The sequence below is a fragment of the Microcebus murinus genome, chromosome 19 (genome assembly GCF_040939455.1).
Source record: "Microcebus murinus isolate Inina chromosome 19, M.murinus_Inina_mat1.0, whole genome shotgun sequence".
Lineage (NCBI taxonomy): Eukaryota > Metazoa > Chordata > Mammalia > Primates > Cheirogaleidae > Microcebus > Microcebus murinus.
Window position 1 is genome coordinate 44,390,637 of NC_134122.1, and position 20,906 is coordinate 44,411,542.

Consider the following 20,906-nt stretch of genomic DNA (forward strand, 5'->3'; position numbering starts at 1 on the left):
TGCTGTGGCGTCATTGTAGCTCAAGCAACCTCACACCTCTGGGCTCAAGTGATCCTCCTGCCTCAGCCTCTCCAGTAGCTGGGACTACAGGCACACACCACCTCACCTGGCTAATTTTTTAATTTTTAGTAAAGATGTGGGTCTCGATCTTCCTCAGGCTGATCTCGAACTCCTGAGCTCAAGCAATCCTCCTGCCTCAGTCTCCCAGAGTGCTAGGATCACTATATTAAGTATTCTGTGATTCATCCAGGGTCACTGCAGGAGCATAAGACAACTTTGGGCAAATTAGAAGAAGGTGACCCTTACTCTGGGTGGGACAAGCCCCATGCTGAAGCTCAGGGCTTGGTGAGTGGAGTGTGGGCTAGATTTCAATCCCACCTTGTCCTTGGGCCAGAGCCCTTGACCTGTGAACAGCAGAGCCATAGGTGTGGGCCTTGGGCTGGACCAGCAGATTCATAAACCTCCTATGTGCTCATAAGTGTGGCAGTTCTACGAGTGAACAACTAGAAGGGTGTGTGTGTGTGCGTGTGAGATTGAGAGAGAGAGAGAGAGAAACAGAAACTAGAGGCCAGGAAATGGGTCAGGAAAGAGGTATACAATCTTTTTGCTACCAAAGATATCCTTTTATTATTTTTCTCTGGCGTGAAAGATTTTATCTCCAAAACAAACTGAACATATTAAATAATAACAGCTAATCCATTCCTCCATTTTTATGAATCAAAGAAAAATCATTTATTAGGCAATAAAATCATGTTCCAGAAATTCTTCTATTGATCTGCACACCCTACCAGAGCTTCCAATCAGCATGAGATAACCAACATTAGTAAACTAAGATGATAAAAATTCCAGGCAAAGGAAGAAAACAGTTTTTATCGTTCTGCACAACCTCATTACAATTTCGAAGAACTCTCACCCAAGGAGTTCAAAGTTCACTGGCCAAGGCTGCAGAACTTGTGTAAATGTCCAGTGGCTCAGCTGGCTGGCTGATTAGGCCCAGGATGGGGTCCAAAGAATGGCTGGTTTCATCAGTGGGACTATGCTGGTTTCCTAAGCAAAAATAATAGGCTATTCCATGGGGAGAATTAGACCTTTTGTACCGGGAGTCTGCCGTGGCCCACAGGAGCTAGGCTGGCAGGCAACATGGCATCTCATCCTACCATAGAGTATTCCCCCAGCAACTCCCTTCTCCTTTGAACATCTGTCAAATTGAGGCGGAGGCATGTGATGTCTGGATAGCATCAGACCAACAGCTTTCCAACATGTTGGTCTCAGGGCCACTTAAAATTAATGGCCACTTAAAAATGAATGAGATTCCCCAAGAGCTTGTTTTTATGTAGGCTAACTCAATCAATACTTATCATATGAGAAATGAAAACCAAGGAGCATTTAAATATGTATAATAATTAAATGACGAACTAGTTACATGTTAACATAAATAACATTACCTTTTATGAAAATAACTATATTTTCCAAACCAAAAATATTTAAGGAGAGAACCGTCACCGTTTTACATTTTTGCAAATCAACTTGATGTCTGGCTTAATGGAAGACAGCTGGATCCTCCTATATCTGCTGCTGCATTCCAGCTGTTGCCACAGCTATCACACATGTAGCCTCTGCTGTACACATGTGAGAGCATGGGTGTACAGAAATCAAGCGACGTCTTAGTGTTATTAGGCGAAGAGTTTGGCCTTGCTCATTCCTTGCAAAAGTCTTCAGGACACCCAGTGATCCCTGACTACACTTTGAGAACTGCCACGTTAGACCATCACCAGTAGCAGGTACCATTTTCCAGGGCTCTAACTCCAGCTCTCAGCCTTTTTCTTACTATCCTATTTGCCCTTGCAAATCAGTGCCTGCACTGGTCCATTTCCCTCCACGGCCTGACTCCCCAGCTCACTTTCAGGTGTACTGGCTACAGGGCATCCACATCCTGGTCCCCATGTTGGTCCCAACGCCCCAGAGTCAAACCTAGGCTAACGCCCCTCCAACCACCCCACCACTGTCTGCCGTCTTCATCATGTCCCATACGTGACCGGTCATCCTGTTGATGCATGTCACACCACCTTTCAGGTCCACACTGTTCTCTCCTTGTCCCTCTTTCTGTAGGGTCTCATTGCCAAGTGTCTGGATCACCCAGCAGCTTATAGGACTGGTTTCCCTGCTTCCAAATTCTCCCTGGTCCGTTTGTCCATGCTGTCTTGCAAACGATTGCCGGACTTTCATGACTAAAGACGAGCACACCTTGTGACCAGCTACAGATAGTTTAACCCACCAACCCTCCGCCGACCTTCTATCCATCTTTCACGATGCTACATGTAGTATATTGCATCATTTGGCCCCAGTTCTTCCCCTCTCCCAGTACCCATGCCTGTTGCCATCATGGGTCACCTCAGCTATGGACTTTGGGCTCAGCCATGTGACTTCATTGAGACAGCTTTTAAAAGCCATCCCAGCTTCAGAGCTCCCCAGGTGCTCACTGAGACCTTGGCTGGGACTTCACTGCACCTCAGCTTCTCCCTCTGCCCAATTCTCCTTCATTTCCCTCCCTTCCACAGGTGTGGATCGGACAGCACTCTGATAAAATAACATGCCTGTTTAGTCTCCATCATGGTCAAAGTCAGCTTCCTGGAGAACACATCCTACAGCTCCCAAAGAGATCTGTAGGATTCTTTCTCTTTGAAATGCAGAGTAAATCCAAATAGACCTGAATACACAGATCTTTTTTTTTTTGGGGGGGGGGGGTCTCGTTATGTTGCTATGTTCCTCAGGCTGGTTTTGAACTCCTGGCTTCAAATGATCTTCCTCCTCGGCCTCCCAAAGTGGTGGGATTACAGGCATTACCACAACCAGCCTGGCAGGATCTTTTTGTAGGAATAGATTTTCTAGGTCTTTAGAGCGTAGTGTGGTTAGTCTGATGCCACAAGTAAAGGACGGTCCCAAATTTAACAAAGAGATTCTTAACCTGGGGTCCAATGACTCCCATAAGGATTCCTGAATAGAATCCAGTGGATCTGTTAACTTAGATGAGAAAAAGAAATTTCATTTTTATTTTCCATAACCGCTGATATTTAGCATTTCCTTCCATAATGAATGTAGGCAACAAAGCACAGTACCAGTAGCACCTAGCGACTCTGCCACTATTATAAGTCACAGATATTTTCATATCACATTATGCAGAGTGTCCCAAAAGTCTCCATACAAAGGAAAAATTTTGTAAAATTTAGTAATGAATATTTTGTAAATAAAGATACATTTAGCTACAATTTCCCATTTTTCCCTATGTATTGTGACTGGGGACATCCTGTAGTTGCTGCAGGTGTCTGAATATTGTTCACCATCCTCACAAGCTTCAAATTCAATAGTTACCTGACCTTCCACTGGATCCGCCCACTACCCCTTGTTATTTAATGTGGTTAAAAGCACGTGTACTGCTCCATAAAATGTGCATTTAAAAATATTTTGATAGGCCAGGTGCAGTGGCTCACGCCTGTAATCCTAGCACTCTGGGAGGCCGAAACGGGCAGATAGCTCAAGGTCAGGAGTTCAAAACCAGCCTGAGCAAGAGTGAGAACTCCGTCTCTACTAAAAATAGAAAGAAATTAATTGGCCAACTAAAAATATGCACCGTAGAAAAAATTAGCCGGGCCTGGTGGCACATGCTTGTAGTCCCAGCTACTCGGGAGGCTGAGGCAGTAGGATTGCTTGAGCCCAGGAGTTTGAGGTTGCTGTGAGCTAGGCTGACACCACGGCACTCTAGCCTGGGCAACAGAGTGAGGCTCTGTCCCTCCCCCTCCAAAATTTTTTTTTATCTATATTTCAACATAGTTGGTTTCCTTAGTGACCTTGTGGATTTTATTTTATGCGTTTAAAAGCATTACACTGAAAAGAGGTCGTAGAGGCTTCACCAGACTCTGCAAAAGGGCCGGGGCAGTCCACCAACGAGGGCGAGGGCTCTCTGTGGATGGGGGGGACCTTGAGGACTCGTTCTTTTTAGGCAAAGCCGACGAACTCCACGCGCGTGTGGTCCAAGGCTTAGTCTGCCGGGGCAGAGCGGGAGCAGGCCATTTCCCGGGCAGGGCGGGCTGCAGCGCCGTGCGTGCGGCTCCCCCCGCGTCTGGAATGCGCGCGAGCTCTGCATGAAACCCACATGGTGCGCGGCTGGGACAGGCGGCGGCACGACAGGACGGTGCCGGGCTGACAGCGCCCCCCAGGCCCGGCCCGTTCTGGGGAGGCTCCAGGGAGCTATCAGTCATCCGGCCTCGCTCCTGCTGGGGGGCCCCCGTGGTGACAATGCTCGGCCACAGGAAATTGGAGCGCCGGGCGCCCTGCGTCCCCAGCGCTGAACTCTGGACTCCGAAACGAGCCCAGCGCCGGCAGAACCTCTGCCAAGACACATCCGGATCCGCACGCACAGCCGCGGGGCCGTCTAAGTCCCCGGGGCGGAGAGCCGGTCCCCCCGGGCCCGGCACCCGCGGGGGGCCCAGCCCCCCAAAGGCCCAGGACAATGGGGAGACGCGGACGCACTTCCCTGCGGCGACGCAGCCCGCAGCCGCGAGGGGCAAACTCCGCCCGGGGTCCGGGTCCCGGGTCGCCGCAGGGCGCGCGCAGGGCCACTCGCCGGAGAGCGGGCGCTGCCCCGGGCCCGCGCGTCGCTCGGGTGACAGCGGCCGGGTGGTGGGGACACCTCGGGGCAGGGTAGAGGCTGGAGCCGCCCCTCGGCGTGAGACCCAGCGCCGCGCCAGTCCCCGGGCGGCCCCCGGGGCTCGGTCCTCGCCGGCGACGCCCACGTCCGTCCGGCTCCGCGGGCGCCCTGCCCGCCGCGACCTTCCTCCCGACGCCGGTCCAGCCCTCGCCTCCCTCCGGCCGCCCACCCCCCGTCCCGGATCGCACTCACGTAGACCGAGTTGATGTCGGATTTGTCGTAGAAGCGCAGCGCCCAGCTCAGCTCCAGGGCAGGGGAGACGCGGTCGTCGCCGGCCTCCAGCTCCCGGTCCCCGTGTCCCGGGCCGAAGGGGAAGAGCGCCTGGCGGCTCAGGCAGCCCCCGGGCCCCGCCAGCAGCAGCTGCAGCAGCAGCGCCCGCGTCCACGCGGCCCCGCTCCGGCTGCTCGCGGCCAGCATGTTCCCGGACTGCGGTCCCGCAAGCCGAGCGGCTCAGCGGCGGGAGGCCGGAGAAGGCGGAGACGTAACCGGACGCCCTTCTGCAGCCCCTTTCGCCTCCCGCCTGCGTCCCGGCGTCCCCACCCCGGGAAATAGGGGAGGGGACCGGGGGGAGGGGGGAGGGGGGAGGGCCCCGCCCCGTCCAGCCGCGGCGGCCCAGTGGCCGCGAGGGGGAGGGCGACACCGAGGCCCCGGCCGTGCCCGGCGGCGGCGCCCTCGCCCCCCGCGGGGTAGTGGGCGCTGGTGCCCGCGGTTCCCGGAACCAGCCCGCTTCCCACCGGACGGCCCCTCCGGGAGGTGGGAGCAAAGCTGCGACTCCGCACCATTGTCCTCTTATCTGGGTTCGGGCGCAGGGAGCCGGCGGCGTGGACGTGCTCTGGCCTCGGGAGCAGAGCCCAGCCCAGCGCGGTCGCGGCGTCCGGGACAGACTCGCCCCTGGTGCGCAGACCCGGTGGGAGCGGGCAAGGGGCAGAGGGACTGGGCCAGGAGCAGTTTTTGAGAGCCTGACCCTGTGCTCCCTCGTGTGGGGGCTCGGCAAGAAATAGGGTCCCACCGTCCGAGACAAAGTGACGAGTGCCTGACACGATGCAGTGTTAGGTTGGATGGGGACCCCAAGTGATAAAAGGCATTCTTAGGGCTGGAACGACCGGCAGGGAAAGCTTCCTGTGGGACGGTCACAATCAAAGCGGGTCTTCCTTGAAGGAATGGGATTCCATCAGGTGGCGGCCCCAAAAAGGGACGTCCCCGGAGTTAGAGGGCTTGAGCAGGCTGGGTTCAAGGCCCCATCCCCCCCGCCGCGAATCTGGGGAGGAGCTGTTTGAAGAAGAGCCTTGAATAACAAAATGCAGGTATTTGAATTCACTCTACCACCAGGAGAACTATTGAAAGTTTGAGACAAAGGGAGATAAGCGATTTCAGTGTTATCCTAAATACCGTTGATCATTAATTTGGAAGAAAGCAGAAATAGGTAGGTCATGAGAGGACCGTTGAAAGAGGAGAAAAACAGAGGTGAGAAAGGGAGAGGTCAAAATCCAGAAGAAATGAATCTAAGAGACATTACAATGAAAAAAGGAACAAGACCTGATTAGAAATTTGACATCGAGGAGGAGAAGAAATGAAGTTAAAATTGGGTTCAATGTTTTGCACCTAGAGGATTGGAAAACAAGTGCAGCCTTTTGACTTCAGGAAAGAGGACCGACCCACTGTGACAGCCAGAAATGGATGTGTTTGATGTCAGACCTGTTAACTGGGAGGGGTCACCAGGACATTCCGATTTCCCATCAGCAGCTAAAATTAAGGACCTTGAACCTAGTTTGGAATAATTCTCCCAGTAAACAGCAAATTCTGGGTAACATTTAGAGGTCCTGAATCCTGAACCAGCAGGAAACATGAAGAAAAAGGAAACTCGCTTTCCGAGCATACAGTTTTTGGTCTACTCATGACACCTTTTCTTTTTCTTTCTTTTCTTTTAAATTCGTTAGTTATCAGAGATAACGTTTGCCAAGTGCTCGCTGAGCACCCAGTGTTCAACATGTATTCAATCGCTTTGCACTCACAATAACCCTAGGACCGTCCCTATTTCACAAAGGAGGAGCACAGAGACCCACAGAAGTTAAACCATTTTGCTAAAGTCACACAACTAGAAGCCTGCAGGGACCCCACTTTTAACTACCACGTTACCTGGCCTTTGTTTGCTTCACTTTTCCCCTTGCTGTTAAAGAGTGACCAACGCTGCCTGTTGTCAACTCCCTCTCAGCGATGCCACATTCTGAACTGCCACCCCCACCCCAGAGCATTTCCTGGCTCTACCCCGCGCCTTCCTTCCGCAGCGCAGCCTGCCACACCACCCGTCCATCTCTGGGCCTCTGGGCCCGGGCCTGGCTGAGCGAGCTGCTGCCAAGAGCTCCACGTGGGGCTCTTCTGCTCCTTGCTCACTGCACGGCTCCAGGGCTCCCCGTGAGCCCAGCCGGCCTTTTCCAGGCTGTCCTCGTTCAAAACCCCCGCCCCACCCTACCCTGTGTGGCACTTCGAGGCTTCTCTCTGAAGCCCGTGTCCGTGCCAGGAATGCTTTTACTCCTCTCACAAATTCTCTCCCTTTTTGGTACACAGACAGCTTCTGAAACTCCCATTGGTCCATGGAGTTTTCCTGGGGGAATCCGGGAGGAGAGCAGTTCTGTGCTCTGCCGGCTCAGCACAGCACAGCACAGCACCCCTCTTCTTCAGAGTCACCCCCTCCCCACCCCCTAGGCTGGGGCCTGGGCTCCCCATTTGCTGTATAAGCCTGGGCAGGTTTCCAAGCCTCAGTATCCTTGTGGTGAGAATCAGCTAAGGTGATCATGAAATGCTTCTAGCGGGGCAGGACAGAAGTATTCAGTTAGTATTGATAGGTAGCTAATACTATATTCAGTTAGTGATAGGCAGCTGTCATTACTACCTAAAGGCACAGTTTCCGTTCTTAGTATGTCAACATTTACTGAGAATCTGCCATGAGTCGGACTCTGTGCTAGGAATTCATAATGCCAAGACCATGAAGGCACAAGCCCTTTTGTGAGAAGCTCACAGTCTGTTAGGGAGACAGAGAGGATAACACAGTGGGACGCTTTGACACATTCACTGCCATGAGAGTTGTTTCTAACTCACTCTAGTTTTGACCCCTGGGCTGCAGGAAGCATGTGTAAATCCTCACTTGTGGGTGTTCTCATTGCTGCAATTAATATTGATGATTTAATTCTTAAAATGTGGATTAAATGAATAGAAGTCAATAAATGTTTGTTTTTCTATTTTATGTTTACCTTTAAATTACACTCAACGTTTCTATTCTGTTTTCATAATAAAACACTGGGGCCCCAAAGAGAAGTTTCTGGGCTTTTCTTGTGGCAATGTGTTAACAGACACACAAAGAGCAAACAAGGGTTACCGCTTGTTGGATGCCTGCTTCTGCTAGGTGCTTTATGCAGCATTGAATTTAATGCTATAAACAATGGCCCGAGCTAGTAGCCCCATGGTAGGTAGAGGGAAAATGAGGTTTGCAGAGGTTGAGCTAATGTTCTTTCTGCCACACCATCCTGCCTTTCTATGGAAGGAGAGGTTTGTCCCTCAGTTACCACCCACAAGATATATTTTCTCCATTGTTTATGTAACATTCATGCTCTATTTATGCATACTTGTGTTCCCTTATTTCATAAGTATTGTCTGGCCTAAGTCTAGTATATACTGTAAACTCTTGTCATTTACTATTTATAGCCCTACACTTGCGTCACACTGCCCAGTCCTTATGGGACGTGACATTGATTCTGTGTCTCCTACTAGAACAGTGTGGGCTGTGTCCCTGTCACTCTTTTTAGAATTTGCACTTCCAAATACACTTGGTGTGCAATCATAATGTTCATCATAGAATACTTAATTTCATATCGTGCTCTGGACATTTTCTAAATTTTTATCTTTTTCTCTAGTTTCATGTATTTTTCCCAGATAGAAACCCTTTGGGGCAAGGACCATGTGTTTTATTTATTTGCCTAAATTCACAGAGCCTAGCCCAATGCTGTGTGCCCATTAATAAAAGTTGACCATTTAAGCACTCAATAATACTTTCAAGAATCACTCGATATCTGCAGTAGCAACTACACCCATAATTTCATAATACATCAGCTTTATTTTTTTTTAAAAAAAAAGCAAAACCCTGCTCTTTTGAGGGTTGTATTTCTTTGACTGCTGTCATCCTGACGAGACCAGAGGACAAAATTTAGGCAGCAAGTCTCAGGCTGTGTCTGTAAGAACTCAAGGTAACTTTTCTATCTGGTTCTACAGACTAAAGTCCGGGCAAGTGAGTGGGGAAACAGCCCATTGGCCATGTCACGGAAGAAGGCCTCCATTCCAATCTCGCTCTCCTGTGAGCTCTGACCACTGACCACATATGGCCACGGAAGGTTCCTTTATTTTCCAGATGTCATGTAGAGTTATATGTGTTAGTGTTCCAGTTCCAGGAGAATTCACCTAGCTCGTGAATATTTTAAACAACCTAAGCTCAGTTGTGATTTCAGGTAAAGATGACATACACTCAATGAACATACCCTGACAACAGACGAGAATTAAGCCAGACTTGGTGCTCAGTTTATTGTATTTTCAAAGCAGATTTGGGTAAAACATACTCTGGGGAAGCACAAGTCTGTCCATCCATGTGTTTGATTTGGAAGATGCTAACCTTTTTGGGGTCAAGTTTAATCCCTCTATTTCTATGTCCTGTTTTCCTGTGGACGTCTTCCTGGTTCACTATCATCAGAGCTCCAGATACTGGAGTTCCACTTGCCTTCTGTATTGTTTTAATTTTTTTTTTTTTTTTTTTTTTTTTTTTGAGACAGAGTCTCACTTTGTTGCCCAGGCTAGAGTGAGTGCCGTGGCGTCAGCCTGGCTCACAGCAACCTCAATCTCCGGGGCTCAGCGATCCTACTGCCTCAGCCTCCCGGCTAATTTTTTGTATATATATTTTTAGTTGGTCAATTAATTTATTTCTATTTTTGGTAGAGACGGGGTCTCGCTCAGGCTGGTTTCGAACTCCTGACCTTGAGCAATCCGCCCGCCTCGGCCTCCCAAAGTGCTAGGATTACAGGCGTGAGCCACCGCGCCCGGCCTGTTTTAATTTTTACTCTTGATTGATGTAATTTTCAGGCTTACCTAAAAGTTGCAAAAGTAATACAAAAAATTCCCATAAACCCTTCACCAAGATTTCCCCCAGTGTTAGTATTTTGCCCCATTGGCTTTATTTCTCTCCCTCTCTCTCTCTTTCTTTCTCTCTCTCTCTCTCTCTCTCTACACACACACACACACACACACACACACGCACGCACATAAATACATATTATATATTTATATATATTTCATCTGCACCATTTGAGGGTACATTGCAAACATGATGCCCTTTTACCTCTGAATACTTCTTTAAAACTGGAATATTCTCTTGCATAGCCACAATCAACTGTCAAGCTAAGGAAATTGACATCGATATCATGCTGTAACCTAACTTATAGATCTTACTCAGAGTTCACCATATGTCAAAATAATGTCCTTAAATAGCAAACGAAAATACTAGATTACAAATTGCATTCAGTTGTCATTTGGTTGTAGTCTTCTTTAACTAGAAAGAGTTCTTCAGTTATTCTTTACCTTTCATGATCTTGACATTGTTTTTTTAGAGATGGGTCTTGCTATGTTGCCCAGTCTGGAGTGCAGTGGGCTATTCACAGGCACAACCATAGAGCACTGCAGCCTCAAACTCCTGGGCTCAACGGATCTTCCCACCTGCACCTTCTGAGTAGCTGGGACTACAGGTGTGTGCCAATATGCCTGGCCCTTGACAATTTTTTAGGAGAACAGACCAGTTGTTTTGCAGGCTGTCCCTAAATTTGGGTTTGTCTGAAGTTTCCTTTATAATTAGATCAGAGTTTTGTGTAAATTTTGGCACAAGTACCACAGAGGTGACAGTGTGTCCATCTTGGCTCAACATATCAGGAGGCACATGTTGTCAATTTGTCCTAATGCTGGTAGCATGAACTTTGATCACTTGACACAGTCTAGATTTCTCCACTGGAAAGTTCCTATGTTTTCTTTTCTAATTAATAAGTATGTTGGCGGTAGATAATTTGAGATTATGTAAATATCCTGTTCTTCATTAAAGTTTTACTCTCTAATTATCCCATTGATGATTCTTGCCAGAATCAATTATTACTGTGGTGATCATCAATTTTTTGTCTTCCTTTGGTCATTTAAAAAAATTTTTTTATTGTGGTAAAAAACACACACACGATATTTACCATCTTAACCATTTTGAAGTGTACAGTTCAATGGTTTTAGGCACATGCATGCTGTTGTACCATCGCCATCATCCGTCTCTAGAAGTCTTTTTAGCTTACGAAAGAAACTCTATACCCATTAAACAACACTCCCCATTCCTCTTTCCTCAGCCCCTGGCCACGACCATTCTCACTCGGAGTTCCAGCTTTCTGTGGGATTTCAGACGCTCCTTCCACCCTTCACAGTAACTCACAGCAAGCCCCATCCAGAAGCCACCCTGGCTGTGTGGTCCCAAGCTCTTCCCTCTTTTTAATTTTTCCTCTTTTTTTTTTTTTGAGACAGAGTCTCGCTTTGTTGCCCAGGCTAGAGTGAGTGCAGCGGCATCAGCCTAGCTCACAGCAACCTCAAACTCCTGGGATCAAGCAATTCTCCTGCCTCAGCCTCCCAAGTAGCTGGGACTACAGGCATGCACCACCATGCCTGGCTAATTTTTTCTATATATATTAGTTGGCCAGTTAATTTCTTAGAGACGGGGTCTCGCTCTTGCTCAGGCTGGTTTCGAACTCCTGACCTTGAGCAATCCACCTGCCTCGGCCTCCCAGAGTGCTAGGATTACAGGTGTGAGCCACTGCGCCCGGCCAATTTTTCCTCTTTCTTCTCAGTCTACTTTGTATAGTTCCTCTGTTCTCATTCTTTTTCTCCCCTTTTCTCTCACTTTTCCTCTCTCTGTTGCTCCCTCACCCAGGTGGTGGGCCTGGGAGTGAGCCATGAGTGGGCAGGAGTGTGGGTGACCACCTGCACATGGGAACGTCCAGTCCTTTCCATGCTAAAGTGCTGTCACTGCTGTATTCGATACATGCGCTTCTTAACCATGGAGCATGTCATAAACTGCGCTACCATGTTTATTAGGTTAGGGAACTGAGGCTATGGGAGAAAAAGTAAGAAGGAATATGGTTGCCATGCAAGCCCCTACTCAGGTGAGATGCAGGGAGCACGGCCGATCGCCCCGCCGCATGACACCCAGGTCCCATCTCCCGAGCCCAGTGGGGTGCCAGTGCAAGCCCGTCCCTGTGGAGTGCCAGTGCCTCTCCCTGGGGACTCTGCTAAGCCATCCCCGCTGGCCTGGCCCCATCTTCCCTAGGACCTCATGGCAGTCTGAGTGTCCTTCCCCCTGCCCTTCCCCAAGGCTGAAGGCTCTGCCTGCCTCCTCCGGCTGCCACCGATTTATCCTGCAGAGGTCCAAGAACAAGGGTGAGCTTTGGGGACTGGCTGGCTCACTGCCTGGAGGGCAAGGAGGACGGTTACATCTGTGCCAGTTACAAAGCAAGAGACCCATAGGCGATCCCGTCTAACCATGACAGCAACCCCGTGAGACAGGCCCCTCTTACCGTCTCCACTTCACCAATGATGAAACCAAGGCTGGAAGTACTTAAATGGTCTTCCGACGTCCCGCAGCTAATAAATGGCATAGCAAGGCCGGGTGTGGTGTCTCATGCCTGTAATCCTAGCACTCTGGGAGGCTGAGGCAGGCGGATTGCTCGAGGTCAGGAGTTCGAAACCAGCCTGAGCAAGAGTGAGACCCCCCGTCTCTACTATAAATAGAAAGAAATTAATTGGCCAACTAATATATATAGAAAAAATTAGCCGGGCATGGTGGCGCATGCCTGTAGTCCCAGCTACTCGGGAGGCTGAGACAGGAGGATCGCTTGAGCCCAGGAGTTTGAGGTTGCTGTGAGCGAGGCTGACACCATGGCACTCACTCTAGCCTGGGCAACAAAGCGAGACTCTGTCTCAAAAAAAAAAAGGCATAGGGAGGCAAACGCGCAGTCATCTGACTCCAGTTACAATATTCTTTCCACCAATGTAATGATACTCCAAGAGTTTGCTGGGAAATTTTTAAAGTAATGTAAGACTATTGCCCAAATACAAATTTTTTCTTTCCTGTATTCTAATCAGTTATAATATACAAATAGCCTATACAGGGTTGCCCTTATATATAGACATTGTCTTGTGTTCACTTGTTTTTTTCCCATTAGCATGTTCATGTAATGCCCTCCATGTTGCACCATAGCTTTTATAACTCCTATTTTGTATTTATTCACTTAAATGTATCCATTTATTAGAGCATGCTTTTATAATTATTATTTTGTATTTACCCATATAAATGTATCCATTTATTACAGCATGCTTAATCTAACCATTTCTCTACTGTTAACATTTAAGTTGTTTCTGGTTTTTTGTTGTTGAAAAGAAAATAACTGCAGTGACTATTGCTCTTTCTCTCTGGAGTTTATTTCCTCAATCTTCTTCCCCAAAGCAGGATTACTGAGTGAAGGGCTGTGAACATTTTTATGGCCCTTGATAAGTATTACCATTGTTGGGAGTGTGGGTAAGGGAGTCAAGAAAGGTAGGACGTCACCCCCGGAGTCAAAGAGACAAGACACACGCCTTTAACCTTCCTACAGGTCCAGCTCAAATCCACCTTCTGCAAAAATCCTTGCCAAATGTCTCCCGCAATAGCATTCATCTCTCCCTTGTCTACACCCTGTTGTACTAATGATTGTAATAACGCCTCATCTTGTCTGAGGACCCTTTAGTGCATGAAGTATACCCACAATCTCATTTAACCTGCAGGAGTATTTTTATCACCACTTCACAGAGGAAGACACTGAAACTCAGAGTAAATGCTTTGCCCAAGGACATCCAGTTAGCAAGAGGCAATCCCAGGTCTTCCAATGCAGGCTTCTTCCCATTACAAAGCTTTAAAAGGGTGACTCACTTCAACAGTGAACTTGTTTTGTCTTTGTCTTGTTAGGGACCGACCTTCCACAGCCCCACCGGACAGAAAAGCAGAGACATCGAGGATGCAATCACACAAGAGGAGGTTTATTTTCTGGCTAGCCAGGGTCCAAGCCCCAGAGCACCAACGCAGTGGCCACTCTTGCAGGCAAGGACCCCGACCGGAACAATGGCATGCCTTTATCCCCGTGGTGCACAAGCTGCGCACAAGCCGACTACGCATGGATCATGCGTTGACCTTTAAAATGATTGGTTGCCCACTATCGCCTTTTGAAATGATTGGCGGGTTGGTTGCCCTCTATTGCCTGATGGGCCAGTCGCCCGTGCTTCAATGACCTCATCCCATAATTCCCCTTACAGCGGCGTAGCAAGCAAGCAATGACCAGAAGCAAAGGTTTGCGGTTAGCTCATTGCTCTACCCAAGTAAATTCCCGACAATTGGAAAAACTCCTCTGCCCTTCCTCTGTCCTACAAATTCCTCTGCCCTACAGTCTGAAAAGGTTGGTGTTCCCAGAGTTAGAGACATTTGCTGTAGCAATAACGCTGACTTCTCTGCCTGGTCAGGAGCCTCTTCCGCTATCCAAAAACCGCACAAGGGACAAGAGAGTCCCTCCAGCTGTCCTGTAGGATAGTCAGTCTCAGCAGAGTGGACTGACAGGTGGGAGGAGGGAGAGAAGAATCTTGAGTTAGAACCAAGCCTTTCCCAGATTCTGATAAGCCTGGGTGTGCCAGGATCTGGGCAGGGGGTGGGGGAGCAAGTGCAGGTTGGAGCTGGAAAGAGACTGTGATAAGCACCCGAGGTGGAGAATCACTGAGGGAAGCTGAAGGTCTGCTGGAGGTCAGGACTGTGGCTTCTCTCCTGGTTCCTGGCTGGGTCATTCCCATCCCAATGAGATTTCCTCTATTCAGCCCATTTAATTCTGATTACAAACTAGCCATGACTTACGCAGGAACAAAGGTAGGAGAATAAAGAAAACTTAAATCCAGACAGTGGAAACAGATAAAGGAAGGGCCTTCAACTCTGTCTTCATACTAATGCTGGGAAGAAACATATACACCTTGAGCTATGTCCTACTCATGGCTGAATGGCCAGATAGGAAAAGACCTGGCTTAGAAACCTTGCCGACAAACCTGAAAACCATCAGATGCTGTGACATGAACAGTTTGTTAAAAGATACACCTAGAGTGTCCTTCATATTTAACTAGTGGGGGACTTTTGAGAAATTCTTTCCTTCATCTGCTGCCTGGGATGCCAGTGTGGTAGCTGGAGCTCCAGCAATCAACTTGAACCACGAGGCACACCCAAGGAGGATGCTGCAGTGAGCTGCAAGGGTCCCCAAGGACTGCATGGAGCTGTCCCCACTGCCCTAGCTGCTGACCTCCAGACTTATTACATGAGAGAGGGATCATAGTGATGGACCAAGCTCAACACCTTGAGGGGACAAATCACACAGAGGGAGTCCCCCTGTACCGAGTAGAAGAACCAACCTCTCATAGCTGATAGTACAAGCTGGCCGTGGGGCGTGCCAACTCTCGCTTTTCTAGTGCTTGATGGTTGGATCTGCACTTTGCTCTGACGAGAGCCCTTGCACAGGACCTGCTCCAGAGTGAAGACGGGGGTGGCCTTGGAGAGAGGACACAGCCACACCTGCGCCATGACTGAGGATGGACTGATGCGGATGTCCCCCTGGAAGGGGAGCTTCTCAGCCTGCCCATGGGGAAGGACCGGCTTTAAGGTATCCAATCTGTTGTAGCCTGATATTCTAGTAAGATACTAAAAGATTTCAGGAAATTTTACCCCAAAATATGACTCGTTGGTATGAATAGTATTTTGAATTAAAGGCCCTTTGAGATGAACGGTTGGCAGGGGCTTTCCCTCTGTCTGAATAAAACCAGACAGAACTATCAAAAAGAGCAATTGCGTTTCCTTCCCCTCCCTGCTATTTTAATATAGTGCAGGAGAGAAGATCAAGAATGCAACCAGATTTGGCCCAAATATAATACCTGTCTTTCAGGTTAATTTATTAGTAATTTCCAAAGCTAATCATTTACAAGTCAATCAGTTCCCCCCATCCATTCATTCTCCCAAGTATCTATCTTCCCTAGTAACCATTTATTGCCCCCAAACAGAATTACTTATATTCCTCATCTCCTCCTCCCCTCTAAAATGAGGGTATAGAAACTTCTGGGCCCTACCGGAATGTAGGATAGTCACTCAGTGATTTTCCCCTTGCACATGGTAAATAAGCCTCTTTCTCCTATTAATCTGCCTTATTGTGAGTTGACCTTTCAGTGAACCTTCCTCACCCCACAATACAATTAAAAGGAAAACTTTAAGTGGACAAACATCCCACATTTTTTAACTATCAAATTTAATAGACATACAATTACTCTGTCTGAGCCCTATACATTATATGCATAGTGTACATCACCCTGTACCCCATGAATGCGTATAATGATTACTTGTCAGTTAAAAAGTAAAATTAAAAAAAAATTACTCTACCAAACTGCTATAAACATTTCTAAACACACTTGTGCCCTTGCCTCACTGAGCACTGGTGACAATTGACAGAGCATCGTTGCTTTTGGTGGCTTAGACCTGGAAGTCAAGGTAACCTTTAATCTGTGCACAAAAGGAATATTATACATGTGGTATGCATATTAACAGAAACATTTAGTCTAGATAGATTGAATAATTCTATATAGATCACTTTTATGCTGAACAATAATGAACATCTGATGAATATAAGTAATTTGGAAAGGCTGTCACTGGTTGGTCCTCACTAATTTGTTGAGAGTGGTGAAGTGAGTGTCAGACCATGGCCCAAAAGTCTTAGAGCCCCACAATTTAACACACTGTGGGGTCACTGAGTCCACCCACCTTCCCTGTGGATTTCTGGTCATGAGATAATATAAACTACTTTTTGGCTCAAGTCATTTGGAGTAGGAGTTGGAGCTACTTTTAGGCAAAAAACACCCTGAAAGTTCCAGATGCCGACCCTCCATCTGTAGGTTCATCCTGCGACTACAGGTTGGTCCTGGAAGAAGGTAACTCTGTCCTTCATCAGTAGCACCTGGGGCCTGATCACAGTCTTCTCTGCAGATCGCTTTGCCAGCTAACAGCGAAAGCCTGGCTGAAAGGCAAGGTTTTAAGGCTAGTTATTTGAAACATGCAGTCCTACTCATGCTTCTGATGATTCTAGAACATTCTTGGCCAAGTTATTTGTCCCCCTGGGAAGGTCTGCTCATGGTGTCGTCCCTAGACTCATATAAAGTTGTTCTTGGCTCACCCAGGGGGATGCTGGAAGCGACACCCTCCTGGAGGATGTTGGGGACACTGCTTATGGGATCACCCAGAGCGCGCAGATGTTCCTCAAATTCGATGCCGGGAAGACTTCACCCTCCCTGAGGTACTGCTGTGGTTTTCCCCTGCAAATGTGACCAGCTGATCCTCTCTTACAGTTTGTCTGCTTATGGAGATGTCAGAGCGAAATATTATTATTATTATTATTTTTTGGAGACAAAGTCTCACTCTTGTTGCCCTGGCTAGAGTGCCATGGGCGTCAGCCTAGCTCACAGCAACCTCAAACTCCTGGGCTCAAGCAATCCTCCTGCCTCAGCCTCCCCAGTAGCTGGGACTACAGGCATGCGTCACCATGCCCGGCTAATTTTTTGTATATAGTTTTAGTTGGACAATTAATTTATTTCTATTTTTAGTAGAGACGGGGTCTCGCTCTTGCTCAGGCTGGTCTTGAACTCCTGAGCTCAAACGAGCTGCCCGCCTCGGCCTCCCAGAGTGCTAGGATTACAGGCGTGAGCCACCGCACCCGGCCTCAAAATATTATTAATAATATAAAGCTCACCTCTAATAACTGTGCAGACCCTGCGGTCTGTATTAGCTATTTTAGCATCCCCCATCTTGATCTTCTGCTCCCATCTAAACCACCCTCATTCTCAATTTCTTTAATTTGTTTTCATTTTAATTGCAAATCTCCCCAAATACTTTCTGGAAAGATATGGGAGGGTGTGAGCTCAACACATGCCTGTTAACATGCTTTTCAATAACTGATTTATCCAGATTAAATCAGAATAGAGACTGTATTGGCAGGCTAGAAACAAAACATAAGTCAGCCTAAAGGGTATATGGAAGGGCAAAGGAACAATTTTTGGTGACGGAGGGGGATGGGAAACAGGTGACAAGTGACAACTTGAGCAGGCCCTCTATCAAAGGATTGGAAACTGATGTGCAAAGGAGTGCGTTACTTGCAGCGAGAGCTACAGGCTATCTCAACAGCCTATGGTGCTTTGAATCTTCCCTTTATTTGGAGCCTGGCAGGCAGTTCCCACCCGAGGTCAATGCAACTCACCAGGATTCAGGACAAAGAGAATTCTTTTCTTTTGTAAGGTGACAGGAGGGTCATTTTGAAAAGATGGCTAGGAAAGGAAAGCTAATGTGTTTGGGGCTGATCGGGTCCCCCTCCCAATGCATATGCTGAAGTTCTAACCCCCAGGACCTCAGAATATGACTGTATTTGGAGATGGGGCCTTAAGGAGGCGATTAAGTTAAGATGAGGTCATTGGGATGGGCCCCACGCCAATATGTCTGGTGTCCTTTTAAGAAGGGAAATTTGGATACACTAGGAGACACCAGGGGTTCGCAAGCACCGAGGAAAGAGCCGGTGAAGAGACAGCAAGGTTGCCACATCTGCAAGCCAAGGAGAGTGGCCTCAGAGGAAGCCAGCCCTGCTGGCGCCTTGATCTTGGACTTCAGCCTCCAGAACTGCAGAAAGAAATTTTTGTTGTTTAATCCACCCAATCTGCGGTGCTTTGTTGTACCAGCCCTAGCAACCTAAGACACAGCGTGACATCTGGACGCTCGAAGTATCTTCAGACAGATCTTTTTGTTCAGTCTGTGCATCATGTTTACGACTATGAAATAAGAGGGCAGGAAGGGAAGGATTTCTCATTCAGAACGAAAGGTTCTGGCTTTGAAGGAACCACGTGGGAAAGGGCTAGATGCTTCCGGTGGTTGTTTTCTATGGTCTGCAGTGGAGGAGGGGAAATTGACAACTTCCTGGGAAGGGAGAGACGCCCCCGTCCACCCCAGTCAACGTCCATCAGTAGCAAGAGGACTCAGTCGGCTCCTCTCCGTTCGAGAGCATCCCAGCCGCCCACTGCAAGCCGGCTGCGACTTGGGCTGCCTGAATTCAGGCTAAAAGGCTGCTGTCTATGCTGAAACACAAATAGAAAGTGACACTGGGAGCTGGGCCACCCACTACCGCTGCGGTGGAGGGCGGTTCAGAAATGCAACTCTGATCATATCACCTCCCTTCAATGACCCTATCTTAGTGAACCCCAGAATTTTGGAATCTCTGGGCCTATGAAAGTTTAAGCGAAAACTGAGGGGACAGAATGGCTAACTTTTTGTCACCATTATTTGATGAATGACAGGACATTTAAACACCTAACTACAGGAATGCCATAGAGTCAGAATAAAAGAGAGTCCTTTTAATTGCGTATGGTTAACTCTATGAAAAAAATTCACTTTATATAAGTTATATATGTATAGAATTACATATGTAGGCCGGGCGAGGTGGCTCACGCCTGTAATCCTAGCACTCTGGGAGGCCAAGGCGGGTGGATTGCTTGAGGTCAGGAGTTTGAAACCAGCCTGAGCAAGAGCGAGACCCCGTCTCTACTATAAATAGAAAGAAATTAATTGGCCAACTAATATATATATAAAAAATTAGCCGGGCATGGTGGCACATGCCTGTAGTCCCAGCTACTCGGGAGGCCGAGGCAGCAGGATCGCTGGAGCCCAGGAGTTTGAGGTTGCTGTGAGCTAGGCTGACGCCACGGCACTCACTCTAGCCTGGGCAACAAAGTGAGACTCTGTCTCCAAAAAAAAAAAAAAAAAAAGAATTACATATGTAATGTGCAATTATATGTAGAATATGTAATTATATTATATAATAATATGTAATTATAACAAATGTAATCTTTACCAATTGTACCACAAACTAAATGAAAACTTTTGTCACAGACCACAGGTGGCCCCAGGGCTGTGCTTATGAGGGTCCTGTGGCCCAGGGGCAGACCCAAGCTCCCTACTGGGGAATACAGGGCCCTGCCCGGCCCCTCACTGCCCTTCTAGCCATTCTGCACCACTCACAGGTCCCACGCCTCCCTGTCTTGGCCTGTCCCTTCTGCCCAGATGCCCTTCTCCTCCTCAGCCTTCATATGATCTCCTACTCATCTCTCAAAGCCCTGCTCAATTGTTGCCTTCTCTCCCAAGTTTTCTTTGTTTTGCCCTTACCCCCAAAAAGACGGACGTGATGGCTCATGCCTTAGAATGGTGTCTTAGTCTGTGTCGTGCTGCTGTCACGGAATGCCTGAGACTGGCTAATTTATAAAGAGCAGAAATTCACAGCTCTGGAGGCTGGGAAGTCCAAGATCGAGGCAGCAGCGTCTGGTGTGGGCCTTCTTGCTGCAACCTCACGTGGCAGAAGTGCAGAAGAGAGCCCACCCACTCCCACGAGCCCCTTTTATAGCAGTGCGAATCCATCCATGAGGACAGAACCTCATGGACTAAACACCTCCCATTAGGTCCCACCCCCTAGCACTGTTGTATTGAGGATTAAGTTTTCAACACATGAATTTTAGGGAACACGTTCAGACCAAAGCAAATGGTATCACATTTATATTTTCATCATTGTGTTGATTTAAAAAAATATCTCCTTCCTCACCCGATTTTGTGTCCCCTGTTTCCTGTAGGTTCCATCGCAGGAATAAGCACATAGTAGGTGCTCATTAAATGCTTACCAAACTGAACATATTTTGAACAGAAATCATCTTGTTCAAAGCAAAATTTACTTAATGAGAATGATTCACTCAAACATGAGCCAACAGATTACAAAAAAACAACCTTCCTGTGGTATTAACATCAAGTGCTACATGGGGGGCTGGGCACAGCGGCTCATGCCTGTAATCCCAGCACGTTGAGAGGTCAAGGAGGGAGGATCCCTTCAGGCCCGGAGTTCAAGACCAGCCTGGGCAACATAGAGAGACCCCATCTTTACAAAACAAAACAAAAATATGTCCTACATTGATGATCAAGTCATTGGTGTCAGTGTTCAGGAAAGTCCTGAGAGAGAAATGG

The 20,906-nt window shown here is 48.0% G+C and overlaps 2 protein-coding genes across 3 annotated transcripts in view; both read right to left on the bottom strand.

Annotated features, from left to right (window-relative positions):
• NID1 (nidogen 1) overlaps window positions 1-5,235 on the bottom strand; it is a 77,254-nt gene extending 72,019 nt beyond the window's left edge. For both annotated transcript variants that reach the window (XM_075995486.1, XM_012738285.2), the window contains exon 1: window positions 4,898-5,235. In XM_075995486.1, coding sequence (XP_075851601.1) covers window positions 4,898-5,122 — 225 coding nt within the window. In that variant the 5' untranslated portion in view covers window positions 5,123-5,235. The remainder of the gene's footprint in view (window positions 1-4,897) is intronic.
• LYST (lysosomal trafficking regulator) overlaps window positions 1-20,906 on the bottom strand; it is a 408,790-nt gene that overhangs the window by 347,163 nt on the left and 40,721 nt on the right. The window lies entirely within an intron of this gene.